Raw genomic sequence first — 24,499 nt, forward strand, 5'->3', positions numbered from 1 at the left:
TTTTTTATATAAATTTATTGAAATGGATTTTTATACAAAACTTTGAAATAAATTAAAATTTAATGAATATCGATAATGGACTCGTGAGATGACTTTCACTGAATTGAAAGCCATCCAATTCCCGGCCGCTTTTAATCTATTGTTTCCTCCAATGAGGAAGGACGCTTTCAATGTAGCCAGGGCTCCGCTTATGCAACCCCATTAACCCGAGGAAGTGTGCGTTTACCCAATGAAATCCGACACACTTTCGCTTTGGCAGGTCACCGCCGCAGGGCCCATATCCACTCTCAACTGCAATGAGAAATGAGACTTCGCTAAGCGCATGGCCCGCTTTGCTCAAAATGAGTCTTTCAAGATAGCTTTAAACATTCCCAGGTACTCTATTTACGTTTCCTTATTTCCAAATCTTGGCATTCATTCGCTAAGCGGAAGTAGCGATTTTGTTTTTTTAACCATGCGTAACATGAAGTTGACCAATAAAAAAAACGAGCAGATGTAAAAAACTAATTTACGATAAACTGAAAGCATTTTTAAAGCCCGTTTTTATGGAGTTAATCTCCGCTCTTTCCATAATTATGCATCTCAAGCGGTGTGGAAAAATAATTCGCAGAGATAATTTTGAGGGCAGTAGCATGTTATAATAAAATTAAATATATCGTTCCAATCAACAATGCCAGTTCTGACTCAGGAATGGCATACTTAAACAAAATAGATTGCCGACAAAATATCAATGAAATCATACTGTCTCTTTTCTTGAATGGCATTTATTCAATGATTACTTGAATGGAGTTTAATCAATGATTAGATTTTTAGAAATTTAGTCCGAGACATTCTAGAACCCATGGGCACACACACTTCAAGGAGTGGGATGTAGAGAGTGGGATCATTGGAAAAAGCAGGAAGCGATAGATGATCTATACTCATAATAAAGATGAATGTGTGTGTTGTTACTTTATAGGCCAGGCATTTAATTAACCTACAGCTACCAAATTTGGAACATATACACCTTGGAATGTCACCTCGAAGGGATATTTTTAAAATTTAATAAGAATTTTAATTAAAAATTAAGCTTGCTTTTGGCGTTTTTTTCCTGATATTCCCTAAACTATTAAGTGCAAAAAAAAAAAAAAAATGTTTTACTAACGATACCAATTTAATAGACGTGCAAAGTTTTGTTAATTTAAATATTTTTTTTTCTTTTGTCTGAGTTCCATCAATAATTGTCTGAAATTCAAAACGTTTTCATTGTTTCATCAAATACTTAATAGCCCGATTTTCTTCCAATGTCGAAAACTGAAGAAGAAGGATTCTGTTTAGTTTACAAGAGGAATGAAACAATGAAATTATAGTATCATAAAATTTAGAAGGCAGATGAATTGGACATTAATGTTTTCATTAGCGCTATGATGTTACGAGACTGTCACCCTTATAGAAATTCATATACACGATAAACAGAACTTAATTAAGACATTTTAAATAACATGGTTTTAATATCAGACAATTTGGCGGAATTAAGAACACGGAATTATAAAAAAACAATTTATCTGAAATCAAATACAACCAATATTCCTGGTGAACCAGCTGGTCTTCTGGAGAATAAATAATGTATTTGGCTGCACTTAAAATTTTCTTTTTCTATCAGGATGGTTCATTTGAAATGGTCACAGAAAGGTAATATATTTATTCTGTATCTAGTAAAAGTTTGGAACAGCCCACTTTAAACATAATTACAGTTCATTTTTATAAAAATGAACAATCAATTTAAAAATTAAAACTAAAGATATTTGAAACCTGGAGACGAAAATCAATTGGAACATTTGCTCACTTTCTCCACATATTTGGGGTTTTTTTAATACAAAACACTAAAATACTTCAAATGAGCTCTCATTAATAGTAGTAATTCATAAAAACATTCTTTACAAATAAATAATTCATTCAAAGTATCTTAAAATGTAGAATGAAGGCATACCACAAAAAGGAGTTGAAGTTTCTTAAGGTCCTGGCAGAAATATTTTATCAATAAAGAACTACCAGAATTCTCCCCTGTCTAAACTGAAATCTCCACCAACCTGAATACATAATCATCCGCAATAAATTGACTAACTTCTGGAAGTTTCCGATTTTTAGGAAAGGTTATTGGTACCGTTTCGTTTCAAATATTTATTTATGAGAAGAAACATTTTGTAATACATCCATGATCAAAGCTGCAATTTTAAGTTATGTGAAGAAATGGCATATAGTGACTTAAAACAATTGAAAAGATTATTCATGAAAATGTGGATTTGAAAAGTTGAAAAGAAGCACATTTCTTATGACAATAATTATATAATATTATTTCTGAAAACAGTTTATCACAAAAGTTTACTATTGTGAAGAAAAGAAGACTTTACAAAAACAGAAATTAAATAAAAATATCTTTAATAGTGCTATAGGATTTCTTTCAACAATCCTTAAGAACGAAACATTCAAACACGAGATTTTCTGGAAGTCGCTCGATGCTTCTTTAATTGATTGTAACCCGGTCATATCTGCACTATGAACCAAGAAATCTTGATTACTTCACCAACAAACTCGGATAACCCCATTTACGAAGAGAGAAAAAGTGTTGATTTTGTAATCATTTATTTACGCCAAAGGTCAGAGGTTCAAGTGTCGAAAAATGAGATACAATAATTACTGATTTTTTTCCAAGGAGTACATTCAGCTTTCTAAGAGGTAATTGAACCTTCTTCAAAAAGACAGGATCATAATACTTAACTAATACACATAAAATAAACCTAATATTTTGAATAACCAGAGCATGTGAAACCATTTTATAAAAGAATTAGGCTAACAACTCAATGACAGACGCTCAAGATTAACATATATTTCCACTAGAAATTCTCTCAAACAACAAGTTTTTTAAAGAATATTAATTAATAATAATAAATAAAATCACATTTCTAATCATAAATATGATTTTATAATTAGAAAATAATTTGATTTAATATGCTTTAAATAATTCTAAATAACACATAGTACATTAGACCGAAATTAAACTAGATTTTTCAGTCATTTAATTAAGCTATGCAATCTGTTAATGCAGTCAATTAAGTTTTCATAATCAAAATGCTTCATAACACCACCTATAAATAATTAAAGAACTTGATTCCATTCTGAATCATATTGCTAAAGACATTCCAGAGGAAGCGGCTATATATTCTGCGAAAATCGACATAAAAAAAAATTAACGAGCCTCCACCACTCTCTTGTACAGAATAGATTTAAACCAGCGGGAATGATTTCCTCAATTTTTTTTTTTTTTTTTTTTTTTTTTTTTGCATAATCTGGTGTTATACCCCTCCCCCCCTCCATTCCTCACAAAAAAATTATGTACCATAGATAAGGCAAAGAATGACATGGCGTACAATAGTTTTGAAATATTAACTTCTGGCGGGAATTCAGAACTTTTACTGAATCTATCGTGAGATCCTCGTCGATTCATCCTCGGCATATGGTTGGATCCGAAAGTCGGATTTGTGTTTTAGACAAGTTTTTCCCCAATCAAATGAAACCAAAATAGAACTACCAGAGCTACATTGCAATTGCAAAATCACATACCATTAATTGACTATATTTAATTCCTTTCATTTTTATGTTATCGAGTTTGTATGCTTCTGAAAGTACAGACCAACCTATAGCCAATCCCTTGTTGGATTTGGCACAAAATTTGACAGGCTTTTACACTATAGAAGTTGTGTGTTGAATTTTATCCATCTAATTCTCGAGTTAGGTCATGGGTCCCGTTGCAGTTATCGTGCTAGCTTATATTCGAACAGCAGGGCAGACAGACTTCCTCTGAATGGAATTTAAAAACACTGTACACCAAATTTCACCCGTCTATCTCAAAGCGTTTTTGAGTTATTTCTGTGGCAAACATAATGCTAAAAACAAGTTTTCAAACTAAGAAAGGTCTAAATCATAGAGATTCGTCAAAATTCCGAACTCGAATTTTTTAAACGATTACAATACTTTCTCTATACTTCATATACAAGAAAAGAAAGCCGGCATCCTGGCATAGGGGTAGCGCGTCTTCCTCGTGATCTGGGCGTCCCGAATTCGAGTCCTGGTTCGGGCATGGTTGTTCTTCATCTGTGTTCTATCTATGAGGTGTGTGAATGTGCCCCCCTGTATAAAGGGGTGTGCAAGCGAATGTGTGCGTTTCATCTTCATATGAGCTAAAAGTCAGACTTCTGCCCTTGGGTGCTTAGGGGTCTTTACTCTCAGAAGATACTGCAACCCCTTTCCGTGGTAACGCCGACACGATATCATCATCATCATCAAAAGAAAAAAATGCAGTTTTGGTTTTCGAGCATTACTCAACAGAAGCAACGCTTAAAAGGGAGCCCCTTGCACGTGTGTGATGGAAAAGCTGAAAAGTAAATGGACAGGTAAAGCTATTAGGAAACTGCACATGGTGACGTTGATTGGTGAATGAGGCAATAGTAAACAAGCAAAACCAATTCCAGAAAATTTTGAAGAGCACAGTGCAAAAAGAAAAAAAAAAAAAAAAAAAAAAACCACAATTAATGTCGAAATCTGATACTTCTAGGCATTATTTCCCTTTCACGATGAAGCAACAGCACAAAACAGCCCGTTATAAAACTAGACTTTCCTCCAAAAAACAGATTTCTAAAATAATGTTTTATCTATTTTTTTCATGGATTTTCTTGCCTTGACTATGAACCAAGGATTTTAATAAAATAATAACACGGCGATCGTTCCAAACATATCAAATGAAGTGATTAAGAAAACTTATCAGTTTAGACAGGAAGCTTCCCACTTATTTAAATTCATATTTAAATCAAAAACAGATCTTTTTTTGTTTTTGTTTCCATTAACATTTTCAGACAATGAATATTCTATCTAAGTATCTTTTTTGACATACAATTAGAGTGATTAAGATAAGGAATTATTTATCCAAAACATCTAGAATGGTAGAAACGAAGATATTTCCTCAATGATTAGAAATAGCCAAAACAAGTCTTGAGGAAAATATCAGTAAAGGTTACATATAGCTTGCGGACATTTATCTGATTTAAGCTAAGTTCGAAAACACTCTTCAGGACAGCAAAATACAAGACCCATTTAGCAGTGTGTAGTATGTTTGGCACGAATACAATTTTTTAAAGCAAAAATCGTTATTTTGTTGAATATTAAATCAAATTAATACTACATCAACAGAATAGCATATAAAATGTAGCACAAAATAGAAAATTTAGAATAGCATAGTTAGTGATATTATTTAGACCGTCAGAATTAGGAAGGCTATTGATAAAAAAAAATTGTTTTGGTCACAGACATAACATGAAACTTTTTTTGATCACTGGTTAACAAAGGCATAACCTTGTTGAAGTGTATGGGGTTATTAATTCATAAAATAGAATTCAAACTGTTTGATAAAGCAGTTACTTTCATTATTGTATTAACTATTACATCAGAAAAAAAATCAAGTTTCAGCCCATTTTAATCAATGATGAAAAACTGAATGTCCTACTATGTCCTTCTAAATGAAATATAGAAACTAAAGTATAGCATAGCATTAATTCCTGTCCCAGCCAAAATTGCCCGGACAAAATGACGAGGCCAGTGAAACAGAATCCCAGTAGCATTAAAGCATACGCAACGCCAAGCAGAATGGCAGTGATCAAATATGCAGCTTTTTTTTTTTTTTTTTTCTTTCCTTTCCCAAACTCCCTTGGAGAAAGGCGTTGTCCAGAATCGGAACCAGCAGAAATGATCCATCAGTCAACTGAAATATCTTTCCAGATTTATATAAACCTTTAAATTAAAGTGAAACTTTTCTTTAAAAAAATGCCCAGATCTTTAAATTTTTTAACGTTTTAAAATAATAAATCCTTACATTTTAAAAATCTTTACATCAAATTAGACATTTAAATTTTGAGGTATAAACTCTTAGAGTTTCAGTTCCATTTAACGCTACAGCAAGCAATATTTTAAAGAATACACAATATTTATTTACAAACAGTAATAAATTAAAAAGAAACATGCACTACACATAATTAATGCTGCAAAAAAAATTGCATGTAAATTTAACAATAATAATATCTAAACCAAAGCTAAGGGAAATCTAGAGAAGAAAACGAAGGTATAATCATAAACAGTTACTCTGACCCACCCGAAGGCACATAGAAAAATCTGAATGACTAGACGCCAGCATAGGACAGAACTAAGATTGAGTTCTAAGGACCATCACTGGTAGAACATCATCCGCAGAAGGCATATCCCGTCATCGGTAGGCAGCTGTATCCATACTATTCCTGCACCCCCAGACCGGCGAGAACCAACCACCATTCCAGAAGTTTCTCGCCCTGAACGTGTACCCGCGGGGGATAGAAAACTAAGGTATGCATATAATACATCAAAAGGCACCTATTACAGGAATAATACTATGAATCTTCAAATTACTGATTTAATCAGCTTCGATGTATAGCAATTTTGGAAATAAAGCGTTCTACGACTGCACCGAAAACTGTCTTTCTACATATATTTATATCTAAATCATAATTTTTAAAAAATTGTCAGATTGTCATTACAAACAATTGAAATAAAATCTTTCATTTAAAATAACTGTTCAACGTTGAAATTCTATTCCAATTTATTTTTAACATGACAAAATTAAATGAAGACAAGTTGGCATGCCTTCTGAAGGTTGCATGACACAGAAATCCTGCAAAAAGGAAACTGGGTAGTACATAAAACAATTTTATACAAACAGACCGTTGGACTCAGGGCTGCTAAGAACTTTTCAGAGCTTTCACACATAATTACTTCTTGGGTAACAAATAATAATACAGATCTAATTAAAATTTTGAAAATTTTAATTAAAAATTAAAATGTATGACTTTTTTTTTTTCAATTATTTTATAAGATTCTACAGTACAAAAATAGTTTTTGCACCTTTTTAATATTCCAAAATTTAACTTTTTAGTGATACTTATTTTATGTCCATGTACATTTTCCTTTCATTATAATAAATTTTTGAAAATAAGCTTTTAATTTTTAAGAATTTCAAACCAATTTTATTGAATCGTTAAATCTCTCACTCATTCGCAATTCCAAATGTTAAAATTACGACATAAACTTACCTATTGGAATCTATCTATAGTATATTGGAGATTATTTATTTTCGCTTTTATTAACATGACTAGAGGATATGTCCGTTTGCTGTCCGTATACTGTTATCAATACCTCGAATACGACCGTCACAGATTAACAGACGAAAGTAATATAAAAAAAATTCCATGCACATTGGTGGAGCACTTAAGGAAAAAATATGTACATAGTACACTTTAGAAATAAACACATAATAACAATAAAAATTTGGTTCCTTACAGAAAGATAATCTTTTTTCATAATTTCAAGAACAATCAAATCAAAACTAATCAGTAAAAATTGATTTCAATATAAAATAATAAAAATTGCAGGCCTCAATTTTTATTAATCTCTGTTACAATATGGCATAAAAATGTAAATAAAATGTGAAGTTTATGATCTCTAATTTTATTCATTACTAATTTTTTCACGATTATTAATTTTTATTCTTGCTTAATTTTATTTGTATATCGATAAATCAGTCACTTTAAACATTAAAAACTTACAAGCTAAAACAGAAATTGATTTTTTTTTTTTTTTTAACTCCGTAGAGTTACAGACGGCAATGATCGATTTTATATAGATTGATGATGCTTAAGCATTCACTTCTATAAACTGCTAAAATGTAAAATTGCTAGAAACAGGATAGAAGCAAACCAAACGAAGCTAAAAAAGAGAAAAATAATCTGAAGTATTATCATGCTGCGATGCTCACTCGAAATTATTCTTAACAGATTTTGAGCGGATCGCGTCAGCGGATTACATGTTCACTTTAATGATAATCACATAAAACTATAAGTTTGAAGTGGTATTATAACTCGCAACATACGAATTATTGCCAGTAATGAAACAAATTCCATTGACTATTTTGACTTTGTTGATTGTTTAATCTCAAACAAACTGTGCACTTTTTCTGGGCGAGAGGTTCTAAAATTCACCTTTTTCATTTCTAAGACCATGGAGTAATGTAATGGTTCAACGCTTCCCAAATAAAATAGACGTTTTTTAAAAAGAAATTAGTTAAATGAATTCTTTTTTTTTTTAACTGATGCAAAAGGACGTCAATTGATATAGTTATCAGGAAATACAGACGACTTACCCTTATATAGTTTTGGTCATCCACAGGAAGTCCATATACAATTTATGATTATTTTTTTTTATCTTCATCAAAATTGCATAATAAAGGGAAACGCGATTCCGACGATGCATTAAATACAAAATTCAATACCACATTAGTCATAATTTCTTTATAACTACTACGGTAATCAGACATAGAATGTAACAAATTTTCCTCATTCAGTTTCTGAAGGTAACTTTCCCCTATCATTTCATTTTATTTATTTATTTATTTTACCATGCAATTTTTTATTAGTCGGTGCTCCTTACCAGCCACGATCTTTTCTTATGTTCAAGTTCAAAATGCATTAAAAATACTCTTTATCACATCAGTTTAAATACCAAAAATTTGATAACGAAATTGTAAAATTATATTAAATCAAATAATTTCATTATCAATACTATACAAAATAGTTTTTAATGGCAGTTTTATTCTTGTATTATTATTACAAAAATAATTTTAATATAGATTTAGTATTTAAAAAAATGTTTTTCTTTACTTTCAAGAGAGTGTTTATTTCATATGTTAAAACTATTAAAAAGAGGGGGGGGAGCATAATAAGAGATATATACAGAATATCGTCTGCTTAATATATGGTTGATATAGGGGAAAAATGTTTAATTCTTTTCATATAAAAAATAATTACTGAATATTACTTAAGAATTTCGGCTCATATTCTATTTCCACGATTCTTCTAGCAAATCTTGGAGTAAAAAAATGATATTAAAGTGATCAAATTTTATCTTTACATAGCTTTTTAATGAACACTTTAAAAAAAAGTCTCATGAGATCTATTTTGGGAAAAATTTCATGACTTTGAACAGTAATTAGATGAAGATGAGGAAACATGAATCGGCCTCTACTTTTCCAAGTTCCTACAGCAGACAAGCGCATTTGATCCAGGACGGCCTGGGGTCGCGTACAAAGCTGATCCGGAATGCAATCATGCCCTCCATCTTACGGGTCGAAGTCGAAATTTTGTCCTAGATCATCGTGATCGTTAAAGTACAATTTTTTCAGCTGCCTAGATGACAACCGTCAGTGTGATTATCCTCAAGATTATTCAAACGACAATTTTAAAAAATATAAACTCTAATTCAAAGTAAGAAATATCGCATTAAAGACATCACTTTTACAGAGATATCTAACCCATAAAGTTTTCGATGACTGGATACCAGGTCAGTAAGTTGCAAAAAAAAAAAAAAAAAAAAAAAAACCACCTTTGGTTGCAAAACAAAATTGCGTAAAGGATGGTCTCCAGCGGAGTTGTAACTTCTCTGTCGGGTACATGTTTTCATTCTCACCCAGCGAGCGTGAAGCGTATCTGATGGATCGACATGACATCAAAGGATTACGTGGAACATACACTGAAAGGTTAAATGTTGTCAAGAAAATCATGCAGTCATTTTTTATGACAAGCATGTTTTTCTCACATTTTCTATCGAAGTCGATGAGTCGTGAAAAATGCGTTGCACAGTAAAATAACTGTGTACATGCAACAATTATAAAAGCTGAATTAATCCCTGCAAAATTACTCAGAAAGGCATGCATGAATTGTAATATTAAGATAAATTTAAAATTATTTGTAAGTGTTTATAATGTATTGACAAGTCCAAAGAATATCAGTTTTTTTTCTGAAGATAGTCTCCAAAAATAACATTATATTGAAACCTAATATATTAAAAACGTATAATTTAATATCCATTAGTCTAATGAAACTTGAAGATCCGCAATAAAGAGTTTAACAAACAGAAAATACACTGATGAAAAGGTGCCCCCCCCCCAAGAATTATTTTATACTAATTTCGTAAATGTATAATCCGCAAGTGCTAGTTCGATCACAAATTAGTAATAATTCGGTCTAAATGCCTCCAAACCACATACATTTGAGTGAATTCTCATTACAATAGAGATTCAAAAAAAAAAAAAAAAAAAAAAAAAAAAGGGTAGAAAAAACGAAAAGCTGTCGTGGACTACACAAAATTCATTCCACTGCACGAATACAAAAAAATGTCGTCGATAATACCAGAAAAAAAATGGCTCGTAAACAAATACTTCTTGTTAGAACTTAGTTTGAGTGACACGAACGTGCTCACAAGCATACGGCGAAATCTGATTTACCTTTACGCCGTTGTCAAAGAAACGAAGGGAAGTGACATCGAGCATTTACAAAAAAGGCACATATTCTAATGAATATTATGGTCACAACATTCACTTTAAAAATAACTGAAAGAGCAAAACAAAATCGTAACGACAGAGACATCACACGAACCATCAGATTATATATTTAAAATGTAAGATCATGATTTATATCGAAAGCTTCTTTTCGCCATTTAAGCCAACTTTTTCCGGGTATTTATTTTTTCTATCCAACATCATTTCAAAAGTTTAATAGAATCTTTTAACATAGAAAAAAGCTGAGAAAATCAGCAATGAAAAGAACATTAAATATAGTATTTGCAAAATTATAATATTGCGCGAAGGAATCACAATTATATAATAACCATGTACAACAATATAACAAGACGAAACAGAAGGAACATGGATAGTAAGTTGAAACCTCAGAATAATAGGGCATTAGAACTCTCTAACCTTGGCATTTCTCGTTACGTGCTAAGGTCATGTGAATGTATGCGCAGTAAACCAGAGCAGTCGGGTCGGATCAGTTGTATATAAATTCAGCGACATCCAACTGCATAGTCGGCGATATATAGCACAATATTCATTTTTTCAGAAAAATGTTGACAGATTAAATGTCTGCCATAGATAAAATTATAGTAAATACCATGGATAAAAATAACCACGAATTGCAATTTACTTGAAGATAAGCCAGTTTCTACCTAAGCGTTTTTTTAAACGTATTCAAAGCAATAACAGAAAATTTGTCAATTCTTTCGATTTCTCCTCATTTTAAACATTTATAAGACGATAACCTAAGCAATTATAATAAGGATTTCACTAAATCATCGTTTACAATGGAAGAGACGCTACAGTAGATTCTTTGTCAGTATATTAGTAACAGAAAGGATTATATCAAATTAAATGCAAAACACAAATTTAATGGAATAAAAATTTACTAAAGCACAGCGCAGTTTCATGACAAACAACATACGAAGCATATACTGCTTCAAACAGCAAATCCTTCAAAAAATTACTTTTTCATTTTATTGTTGAACTGCGTCTACTTACACTTAAGTAACTGTCATGCAATGTTCATGGTACTATGTTGTTATTCAAAGGAATAAGTAATTGTGTGTTGCACATTTTTTTATATGGAGTATCCTTTCACTTATCACTAACAAAAAAGTCTTTATTTTGATATACAGAAATATAATATGATACTGCAGTCTCCAGAAATAATGAGTGTGTGTGTGCTTGTGTATATTGGCATCCCTATAAGGCAAAACGTTTAACCTATAACAATAAAATTCAGCACATTTTTACTTTGAATGGTGGAAACGTGCACCACTAAGCGATTTTTACAAAAATTTAATTAGAAAGTTAATAAATTACTAATGAATGGTTGCAAAACAAATTTATTTTAAGCTTTACTTCCATAACTCCCCAAAATATTATTGAGCAAGACTATCCTAAAAATTTTAAAAATATTTTTTTTTTTTTTTAAAAAAAAGAGGTTTTATTGCTACAATCGAATTCAAACCGTTTTCATAGTTTCATCAAATATTTAATGACATGCTTTTCTTTATTAAACGTTAACGAGAAAGGACTTATTAATATCTGCGCAGTTTACATAAGTAATAAGAAGGTGAAGGTACAATTAACAAAAGAGCTCGAAAATAAAAAAGATCGAACATTTACGTATTTTAACAGCACTGTGATATCCTTGATATCCTAGGATTTGACTCTATTAACCCTTTCTAGGGCCGTGGGAAGTATGCTTCCCACCAAATTTATCAATCTTTGTATGAAATTATGTAGGTTGGCATAAGTTCTGACAAATTTTTTTAGCAAGTCAGAAACTTAGATGCTTCAGTTCTTTATCTCACACAAAATGATGTGTCTTGATCAGTTACTTAATTATTAATTAACCAAATTAATTAATTAATCAAATTAAATTTTTCTTATAAGCTAAATGAATCCCTTTTTTTATTCTAATTTCAAGCCTAAAAATATTTTAACATAATATGACTAGAAAAAAATGGCTCTTTAAAGGGTTAAAATGAGTCGTATACAAAATGAAGAGAACAGGTGTACAGCTATCAAAATAACAGGGTTGCAACATCAATAACAATTTTCTTAGGGGAATCCTGAAATTGTGCATAAGAAATTTAATTGAGAGCACATACAATCACTATTCTCGGCCCACGAATGGGTCACCAAAAGCGGTTAGTAGTTCAATATGAAATGGAAAAATAAGAACAAATGAATGAATGAGAAATGTATAACGAGAGAAATTTCTAGCATTATACTGAATTGAATTAATCTTTTCTTTCAACTTAACTGTTTTCTCTCCAGGTATCTAAAAATTGAAATTTATATTCTCTGGTCTGGGTCAAAGTTAGTAAAACTATAATGTCTCGGAAATTTTGGACCACTTTGTCCGCGTACTCCAATCAATAACCAAGCACTGAAGCGAATAAGAAACTAAAATTGTGAAAAGAAAAAAATATATATATGTAGTTTTAAGGCAATAGAAATTGAGAATTCGTAACAAATACTGCAAATATATATTATATAAGTATGACTGAGCTAACAACAAACATTTCTGAAGTAATGCGAATTCAAATAAATTATTTCAATTATTAAAATAACTAGTACAATTTCATGAAAATAATAAGCCACCATTTTTAATTTCAAAAATTAAATCATTTTACTTCTCTACAAGAAAGTGTATACCCATTGTACTGGAGTTACAAGCATATGGTTCAATTCAAAAATAATTTTGTATGTAAATGACACTATTGTTCTTACACAATCGAATTTTTAATAAAAAAAAAAAAATCTAACTCTGGGAGTATAAAAGGTAAGCTTATCGGAGATTCAAACTATCGAAAGTTTCCTTTGTATTAGCAACATCCAAATTGGTTTCATCCAATGCGTACGTACTCTTTTCAACAATACAATACAAGATAATCATTCCAATCCCGAATGCACCGATTCAATTCAAATAGATAAAGAATGCTAAGGGTGAGTAATAAATAAAAGCATAAACACAAGTTAATTTAGGAAAAAAAAAATCACAAAAGAAATTTTTTTTGTAGTAATTATTAAGATTATTCCTAGCCATTTCAACGTAACTATACTTCACAAGAATGAAACTGAAAACAGCATCTAACTAGAAAATTATTGCAAACGAAAGAAATTACATCAAGCTAGAGTTATACGAATCATGGTTTTTATAAAAAGTTCAATAAAACAGAATCAGTTTTGTTCTTTAACATAAAAACGTACTGAAAATCTGCGTATCTTCAAGGCATCAGATTTCAATATGTAAGCGGAAGCTAGCTAAGTCAACATGACGTGTAAAGCAGTACAAGACAATACGATACGATACAATTAGGAGTATGCAAACAATACAGCTGGGAAACAATTAGAAAATATATATAACATTTTTGTGACTGTACTGCCGTTAACAGAAAATATAACGGTTTGAAGCCTAGGTAAGCTCGATAGATGCGAGAGTAAATCATATATATATATAAAGACTTTCCCATAGCCGCTATATGATATTACAGTGACCAAGATAGGCCATTTAAAGTTTATAGAATTATCGCTTCATTTTTCATGTGTTCCTTTATTCGTCAGCACGCTCAGTGAACACTAAGTATTTAGAGCAGTAGCATACTGAATAACGTTAAATTTTCAAAAGCATAAAAATATCAAAGCTTTTAAAATTTATTATAGATTATATACCAAGTTCGGTTATGTTATTCTATCGAGATCTCCACTATGTAGACAGCACAAGTTTTTTAAAAGTGAACCTAAAGAAATGATCCTTGAAAATTTGACTCTATTAAATAGCAAAATTTTTATTATCTATTGGAAAAATTGTTATAGCTATTTTTGGGGAATCCATAAGCTATTGTGTACGTTAATTTTCTTCATGGACGATTAACAATTAACGCAACATATAACTGAAAATTTTTGGAGAAGATTAACCCTTACGGAGTTACCTTCGCCTTACCCAAGCGTCAATGGTGATTTGAATGACCACTACCGTGATAGCACAAGGCGGGAAATTGAAACAGGAGTAGCAAACGAGTCCCGTCACTGAAGTGGAAGTAATCAGACCCCACAAAATTATTACATCGAAAAGAGGCAACTTGTCTATTTCAAATTCGTAATAAACCAGCCGGGGGAGGTTTGGGTAAATTTAAGGCAATTTACCAGCCCAAAAGATGTTCCATTGTGGTCCGCAATGTTTTCCTCTTTTACGACAATTCAGGACCACACAACATTGGTGAAAAATTAAAGAAATTCCATCCGACAATAGTTGAAATTCTTCGTATAAAGCTAACTTAAATAAATGCTAATTAACTAATTTGTTTAGACCTCTAAAAGAAGCGTTAAGGGTAGATAGATTTTTAAACTGATAAAGAAGAAATTTAAAACTCAATATTTGAAAAAAAGCAGGAAATATAGCGATGTCATTTTGAAAATGATGTTTCAGGAAAGATGTTTTAAAAAAGCCTCGTTAATATTTGATTCGTCTTCGTATATTTCTCTATACCTCACGTCACGTCATTTTAATGACAATGTTATCTACAATAATTCAGTTAGTCCTGTAACGTCATATGCAAAAATAGAGGGGGGAAACTTGGATTGTCCAGGATAATCTGAATATCAGAGTTAAAGATATATTTTCTACATCTCATTGAAAGCGGAAATGTTTAATGGCATTAAAAATACATAACTTCAACGTTATGCAGTTATGTAATCGGAAAACAAATCAAAAATACACATTTGGAGGTACCCTGGGTTTCTAAAATATTGCTACATTTTCTCCATGCAAACTTAGTGTATTTCATTTAATGTTCTCCATGCAAACTTAGTGTATTTCATTTAATGTTCTCCATGCAAACTTAGTGTATTTCATTTAATGTAACTTCTTACTAACACGCATGCACTGTTACCGTTTTGACAAAAATTCCAAAATTGCATTCAAATAAGTCCACAGCACTGATTTAACATGTTTTAGAGACACAAGGTAAAAGGCAAGATTAAGAGAAACACAGTGCCCCATTCTATTTATTCATAATTCTTCAAAATACATTTTCATATATTCCGAAGATTTTTTAAAGAATTTCTGCATGCTAAACAATTTTTTCCCCCCACTAAGTTATACGAAAAATTATTTTTAAGAATTTGAATATTTGGAATTCTTAATTTTTCTATTATCTGAAATTTAAAAATTTCTTTTTAAACGTAAAAAACAAAGTACAACTTCAAAACTACTAATTATCCATAAACAATACTGTCTTTTCCGTCCCAGGTTACCATCTCTAACGAACTGTGATTTAATTTAAAATTCAGTAAAACCATTAAGAATTCACATTAAATACTCAAAATAATAAAATAATCATAATTCGTTTTGCCAGATTTCAATAATGACAGCAAATAAAACAACAAGAAAGAGCAAATTAGCACATTTCCCAACGGATTTTCCATCTACGTAATGCCGAAAAATTTTACCGCCGCAAAACGTGTTAAGCTTTTATCGTGGTATAGCAAAATAGATCTGAACACATAGGGCGCAAAGTAGTCAAGAGATATTTTTCGTCACTTTACATATTTCTCTAGGGCCCTGTATCATTTCCTGCTTGCAGTATTCAATGATTGCTTCCGAGTATAATGTATACTTATTACTTTAACATTGTCAAATATCTGGGCGGTACCGCAGAGCAAATCGGGGCAATCAATAAATTCCAAATCCTCCTGGATATTAACAAAAGATTGATTAGCTCTAAAAGGAAAATTTCGGCCACAAAGATCGATATTAAATGAGAGTGATGAAACTTAGGTTTATCTACTTCTGATATTTTTATAAAAAAACTATTTTTCTACCCTTAAATACATATTTCCTTTAATCTTCAGCAAAATTCCTTTTCAATACGAAACGAGAAGAACGCGGGCTACTTCAGGTATGTCTTCTACTTTTGAAAGTTATTCTAATGAATTTAAAGAAATTATTTATAAAATGAATAAATCAGTCGTAATTCTTTTTATAAAAAAATTTATTATGTAACCAGGAAAGCTAATTGAATTTTGTAGCATTTCTTTATCATTCGTAATGCGTCTAATTAACAATAAAATTATCAAATGAGCCTCTAACTCCGAAAACTTGCACATCTTTTTCATAATTTTACAATAAAAACTCAGTTAAAATAATCACTGTTAATCACCAAATATTACGAATACTTTTTTAATAATGCATTAAAATTAAAACCGTGGAATAGCAACAAAGCAATAACATTCTTGCACTGCATCAATAAAAAAATTCTAGCAGTATTAAAATCAAAAGCAATATATACCCAAAAAAACAGTACTTATATTAAATCTAATAATATTATCTCAAAGTTTTAATCAATGCAAACACAACCAAATGAATACAACTTTTTGAAACCAACACAGCCAAAGATAACGGCAGAATAGAAAAATTTTTAGTTAATGGAAAGAAAACTCGTATAATGAGAAACGAGTGAATCAATAAGATCAACAGCCTTATTCTTTTTTGTACAATAAAAACTACTCAGAAGAACTACGTTACATACTGTGTTACAATCCTCTGGCTAGATTTGATTCGTTATATTAACGTCATACTTTGAAGATATAAGGAATATTTCTGAATGAATTCAGAATTTTCCAACACTCAAAAGCCAAAGGATATTTCAGCATCACGTCAGATTTAATATTACTAATCCTATACTAGTAGTACAACTTTGGTAGAATCAAATTTCGAATCTGAAATCTTACGGTTTCAAATCCGGAAACATTACCAACAGATCTACGTAATCAAACGCTTCGATAGCAGGTTTGTGAGCTTTTCATTGGAAAACATATTTGAAATAATAAATGGATGAATTCACGATCAGGTAATTTTCATCAAAATAGCTTACTAATTAAATTTTAAACCCAACTAAAAACGTACAATGGAAAAGTATTATTTATAAACATGCATCTTAGAGAAATACGTCGGTGGAAAACTGACGGCAAAAAATTTAAGTTCTTTCGGATGCAACAGTTTGGATTCATTAGAAATTTCAAAATGCGAATGTTTTAAATTAAAGTTAAATGCGCAAATGTTTCAAAAGAAAGAAGAAAAATCCGACTTCCATTTTCAGAATTTTTAAATAAATAAGCAGAGTATAAAACGTCACAGCAGAGTAAAATAAATTATGTTTACGCAATTACATTTCTCACGTTCTCGTGAACTGACTCAGGAGAACTAACCCGCAGTAAAGCAATGTAATAAACAGGCATACGGTTTTCGATGAAACGATTATCAACTTGTTAAATATTTTCGTAACATTTGAGAATAAAAAGCGCATATAAACTCCTTTTGATAGTATAATCTCATTATACCTGTGTATAAATTAAAACCCATCTCACAATAGATAATAAAATAATTTAACACTATAAATTTAATAAACGATGCAATAATTTAGAGATACATCCAATTCGATTTAAGAAGTTGCTGCATAATAGTTCTAATTAAAAATACCTTAAATGCAATTACTACATTATGATTCAGTTGCATAACCTTAAAAAAAGTATCCAAAACACCATTACGTCTAAAAAATTCTTATTAATACAGTTGATGCAGGCTTGAGCATTTAAATCTCTAAATTTATTCTCTTATCAAAGGCTACGATAAGTAACACACTTTATTATTTGTTAAAATTGAAATTTTAATATCCATACTGCTACATGAAATCCAATAAATAGTACATTATTTGGAAAAATAATTATTTTAAAAATCTGAAATTTTTGAAAGCAACTATTCTTGGACCTAGCTTTTTAAATACATTACAACCTGTAGCATTAACTCCAATTTGAGGGGGAGGGGAGAAAAACTTAATAGACTTTAAATTTAGATATGGGTCTTTTATCGTAACAAGCTCAAATTCATTTACAGTATCCACTGCACACAAACACAAATTAATAAAAATCATAATTTTCATTTAATTTGTATATTAATCATTTCATTAGTTATTAATATTTTAATTTATTGAAAGTTGGATTATTTGAATTGTCACATTATAAAACAAAATCTCTTTTGAAGATATGTAGCCATTTTGATTCATTCAGTTGAAACTCCAGTATTTGAGATGTTAAAACACTTCATGAAATATTTATTTCATATATATTTACCCATGAATAGATTCATTTTAGTTTACAAGTGATGAGTCCAAATCCATTATCTACACGATTTGGTACCGTTCAAGAGAAAAATATTTTTTTCTTTCAGAAACATATTTATTATCCCCTGAAATTCCATTTCCCTTCATTTATTTTCAATAAAACCTTACAAAAAATTAAATATATACATAAAAACATATAAAAATAAATCAATATATTTTATGAAATTCTCTTTAGACAATGGGGTATTTAAGACTATCCTTTCAAACTAGAGATAGTTTTCAGTACATAAACAAAGATAACATACCAGATAAAATTCCAATACTAAGTATTTACCCGGTGTTGTAAATAGGTTCTGTTTGTGTTTCGTGTCGTTTTCCCACCCCAACCCCTGTTTCTCTTATTCTTTAGAATTTTTTACTTATTCGCTTTTACAGTGTCAAAATTCTCGTAAAATTTATTTACATTTTGAGGAGTTTCTTTGCTGCTTGTATATATTTGATACCTGCTGTATTGTTATATTTGCACTGATTATATTTCTGTATATTTCAAATTTCATCGTACTCTGTTAAGTTTTAAGAATCTCAAAATTTATTAAGTTTTATTTATTATTTACTTGATATAATATTATATATATATATATATATATATATATATATATATATATATATATATATATATATATATATATATATATATATATATATATGCAAATTTATAATTATTCTAACTTCCAACTTGCTGGAATACTCCCCTTCCAGTAATTAATGCTCTAGAACCAAATGGTCGTTCAGGCTCTCCAAGGTATTTTAAATGAATGTATGATGCATTTACATTTAGGTTGAGGAACTGTATTTAGGGCATTCGAAGCAAGAATCAATAAACTGAGTATATAACAGAGAATAATAATAGTGAAATAGAATAATGTCTTGCTATTAGACTGATGCTTTATTTCCAAAGGATAAGTATTGGCGACAGGCATTAAGTTAAACCTCCCGGTTAAAATAAAAAATTTATTTATTTATTTTTTTTGTTTTTTGGCACATAAGTTGCTTTGATAATAGAAAGGTTCTCAACAAATAAATTTGAAATCCGGGCTCACTCACCTCAGATCTCTCGGGATAGTCCTCTTGTAGACCTGTAACATGTTCCACCCCCGCCTCAGCTTCATGGCCAGTGCCGTGAGGGACTGAGCTGCCACTGAAGGTTCGCTTCCTCCGACGGGCCGCATCTCCTGCCGGAAAAACTTTCTCCCCCAATCAGAGGCCGAGGATCGCTACTGCTGCCTTATCGCTGGTCCGATCGACCCAAGTCCGATTACTTCTAATCAACCGCGCACATTCGGCTCTTCCTTATTATTGATATCCGCATCGAATGAATGAACGAACGCGAGAGGAAACAATGCACACACACAACTCCGCATGGGCGAAGACACACATCGGGGCCGGTTTCACACAGACAGAAAAAAACATTGGATAGCGGGCACACCACTAAACGGCAGATTGCGCAAGATGAAGCAGATTTCAATTCTCGTTTCGTAAATGCGTCTTCCTGCTCATACTTTCGAATTTCTGCAGAAAAAAAAGGACCATGTCCTTCAGTGAATTAAGTGTATGTCGGAGGGTTCGTTTATATATTGCGAAAAGGGAAGGAATCGATCATTAGGGACTTGTTGGAATGTGCGTGCCCAGAAGACTTCGAGTTAAGCGATGCCATTCATGGTCAATCAAATTTAGTGCAAAAAAGTTTAGAAAAAACAAAAATTAATCTACAGATTCCGTGTTTTTTCTTTTTTTCTAAATATTGATTTACCATAGTAACAAAAGAATAATTTCAAAACCTCTACAAATTTTAGAAAACACTCTTAAAATTTAGTAGTTTTCTACCTAAAATCTTGAATACGGCTAACCACATAGAATAATTAATAAAATCTCTGAAGCTCTTCGGTATCCATCTCTTTATGCAAAATTAATTTTAAAGTAAAATGAATCTCGGCCACAGCAAATGAAAGTGCTCAACATAAAACACGAGAGAAACGATATTAAAAGAGAAGATGTCATATTAAAATCATACAGATTCATTTTTATATTATTATTCCCGTAAAAATCAAGATAAAACAGAGCGATTCAAAGTTTAAAATCAAAGAACTCTAGGATGAAAAATCAAAAAAAATTTTTTTTTAAAAATAAAGTATGTATCACTATGTTAATCTTCGTCATCTGTCACCATGAAAATGGAGGAAAATGTTTGCATAAGCATTACATCCAAAGCTATAATTATGAAGAAAATGATTCTTTAAGTACATGATTTAGAGGATTACAAATTCTCTTTAAACGACTGCACGTAATAAAATTACTTTACAGCGTTCCGTGAAGTTTAGACAAAGGACAGTTTCAGTTTCCTTCCTTTTATTTACTTCGTCATTTATTACCACTGAGGATCGCGTGTTTTGCAGCTATCACTCAAAACGAATTTGCTACTTGACAGCCTTCACAAATGTATTTATTAATACGAAAGTCCAGGAATATTAAATATACAGAAAAAAGTAATTCTACTGACAAAAAACATTCATTTTAATCAAACTTTTGTAAAAGCAAATAAGCCTGTAATCGGTGTTTTTCAGAGCTAAAAAAAATGTAAACATCCCATGACATTACTGACAATGAGACAAAATTACTCTTACCTCAATCCGTGATGAGGTAAATGAATATAAACGTATTCATTTCAACTACTTTCTATTATATTTCAGAGTCAAAAACCTTAAGTAAGATACAAATAGAAACGCATCTTGCATAACCTAAGTAATCCTTGATTGGATCGTCCGAAAACATTTAAGTCTTAATACCATATGCGAGATTCATCAAATTAAATAGAATAGTATCCATTCAAAACATTGCACCATTTTCATATACAGGGTATCATTTATAAACTTAAAAGCATAAAGACAATTCATTTTTATAACATAACATGAGAGCGCAAATACAATATGCATTCGCAAATTAAAGCCCTATGAGAGAGAATTAAAGTAAAAGCAAAGGATACCCCGGATATGGCGTACAACATTGGATTATTGAAATACAAAGTCTAAAGCACCTGTTTGAATTTAGTTTAGTTATATTAACGTCCCATTTTACAGCAACACTAGGGCTATTTCAAGGACGTACCTCGTAATTTTGAACTGCGATCAGATGACGAGGACAACACCGGAGTTAGCACCCTCTCTCCAAACTTCCACACCACACCAGCGGGAGGACGTTTGGCTCTGACGGATTTAACGTGCACCAGACCTGCTTACAAGACGGCCCTTCGATGGAATCGGATCACGAACCTGAAACCCTCCGATTCCGAAGCCGAGACCTTATCATCATGTCAACGCGGCCCTCTAGCAGCTTCTGCTGTAACCTTCAAAAATATTTTGTTTGGTTATACATAGAGTACTTCAATCCACGATATTCACGGTATTATGCAACAGAACTGCCAGCAAATTAACGATTCTTCATGAACAAAGTGATGACAGCTCTCGGTTTTTTCCCCTACTTGGGAGGGGGGGGGGAGATGACTTCTCATGGGCTATTAATTTTCGGAAAGATTGCTTATTCTTTTATTTCCTAAAACTACCGTCAAAGATACAGAGAAAAGATATTCCAAATAAATATTTAAAATGCAATTAAAAAAAGGCGAAAAGAATAGAGAAAAGAATGTCTCTGACGATGAAAATTTTCAAGATTAAAAATAAAAGGGGGGGGGGCAATATTTATATTAAAAGGTTTGTTTGTTTAAATTTTAAAAATATAATTATGAAATAAATGAAATTGCAAGTATCATCCGAAATTTCAATTTATAGTTTAAATTAACTAAAGAAAAAATATAAACTATCTTTTTAATTATTGAAAATAAATGCCACAATAGAGAAGCAGCAGTTGAAGAAAGAATATAAAATAATGTAAAATAATTTTTGTCACTAAATATTTGTAGAAAATTGATGAAATGAATGAGAAATAAGCATAGGATATCAACCGATCTTCATTACACTGTAAGATATCATTTAATTTTCAGTTGTATCAATTCTAACAACAGCTTTCTTCAATGAAATTTCCTCCTATATAATCCTATTCAAATGGAGAATGTAATGACCTCAAGACGGCACTCTAATCCTAAAATTACGAAAAGGAAATAAAAAAAATGATACAAACTGATTCGACGACTGATTTTTTTAAAAATATTTCCTTTAATGTGATCTGATTCGAAAGGAAAATGAAATAATTTTAAGTAACTACTCTTATCATAATGAGCAAAAAACACTAAAATTATTTAAATTATAAAGACGGAAAGGGGAAAACATCGATACAAAATTATTAAATTCCAAACAAAAGTTTTCTTGAAACGTAGAAATTTTAAGTAATTGAAATCTGATAAAGTCAATTACAAAATTAATAATATTAAATTCATAATAATAATGACAATAAATTCATAACGACATTAATGTAACGAATAAATAATAAGTTCATTAAAAATTGTCACAGTGAAATAAGTGAACTGCGTATGTTTTAAAAATGCTAGTTACGTTCGGCAACAATTTATTTTCACCATTCATATATCTAAAATATTTGTTAATACAAAGGAACTAACACTCTAGCAACAACCACTATATCGATTTCGCCAATTTTAATTTCATGCGAAAATTCGTGAGTCTTAGATATGTCATCTAGAGTCGTCCACACTTTCCGTCCACATTTTCAAGAGAAATTGCAGAATGAAAAATAATGAGTCCCCAACCTCTACAACTTGTAATTTTCATCACCATTTTGTAAGCATAGCTAACCAATCAGAAATCTCTATTATTATTACGCAACCATATTCACCAAAGTAGTGCGACATGCTTTTATAACATTACTAATTTTGTCGTCTAAGGCATATTAATAAAATTAATTTAGTAATGATAATCAACCTTAATGAATTACATTTTATCACAAGACAAGATAGTTATTTTAAATTATATTTACACAATAATGATTCTGTATGGTTACCTATAATTCAAACAGACAAAACTGGTTATTAACTACTAAGAGGTTATAAGTATTCATATAAAACAAAAATGCACGAAATAGATTGAATGGTTACAGCTGCGAAACTCTGTCCAGGGTTTACTGCATAGAGCATATACAATAATGCAGTGTTATTGAAACCTCTCTCGAAAATGGAGAATCGAAGTGATCAGGCGACAATTGAAGACAATTGTGAAGGCTATGAGCAATCAAAAATTCGCAAAACCGAAGCCTTGGATTGAGTGTTTTAAAATATAAATATAAATATAAAATGAAAGTAATCTTCCTAATATATAAAACTATTAAAAACGAGCAAAACCTTTGCAAATCCAACTTTTTGCTCTTCACCCAGGCCAGAAATAATATATTTTAGCGAAATAAGGAAATGCTGACAACAGCATTTCCTTATTTAATATGCATTTTCCTTATATAATAATGCATTGCGATTTATATATCATCTATTAATAATAATATTTATGCGTTTATAAAAATAATCAATAAAAATTTTTATTTAATAAACGTAGGGGGCAAATCGGCAGGAAATCAGAACTCTAAATGAATCCTTTAATTCTAATATTCACGTCTTAATGCATTTTACCATACTTAATCCATAAAATATTGGAGTTATAATTATACATTCGTTGTTATTTCAAAACTTTTTTCGTTTTAACATTTTACAGCATGATACTAGATAAATAGAATAAAAATTACAGAAAAACTCAGATACTTGTGAGCCAGAAATATTCATCATGGAATAAATATAGTGCCGAGAACATGCAAAGAAAATTGAAAATAGCTCGCAATCATTTTATATCAAAGTTTTAAAATCTATTCTTCACTGGTTTAAATTTGTGAAAGTATG

General features: G+C 30.8%; 1 protein-coding gene across 3 annotated transcripts in view; it reads right to left on the bottom strand.

Moving 5' to 3' along the window:
* Positions 1–24,499, bottom strand: part of LOC129982445 (long-chain fatty acid transport protein 1-like) — a 96,458-nt gene that overhangs the window by 22,445 nt on the left and 49,514 nt on the right. The window contains exon 1 of one of the 3 annotated variants that reach the window (XM_056093069.1): positions 19,699–19,979. The exons of the other annotated variants lie outside the window; for them this stretch is intronic. Within the exon in view, the coding sequence (XP_055949044.1) occupies positions 19,699–19,823 (125 nt within the window). The 5' untranslated portion in view covers positions 19,824–19,979. Of the gene's footprint in view, positions 1–19,698; positions 19,980–24,499 lie in introns of those variants that run through there. 3 annotated transcript variants of the gene reach the window in all.

This window comes from Argiope bruennichi, chromosome 1, assembly GCF_947563725.1.
Source record: "Argiope bruennichi chromosome 1, qqArgBrue1.1, whole genome shotgun sequence".
In the NCBI taxonomy this organism is placed as follows: domain Eukaryota; kingdom Metazoa; phylum Arthropoda; class Arachnida; order Araneae; family Araneidae; genus Argiope; species Argiope bruennichi.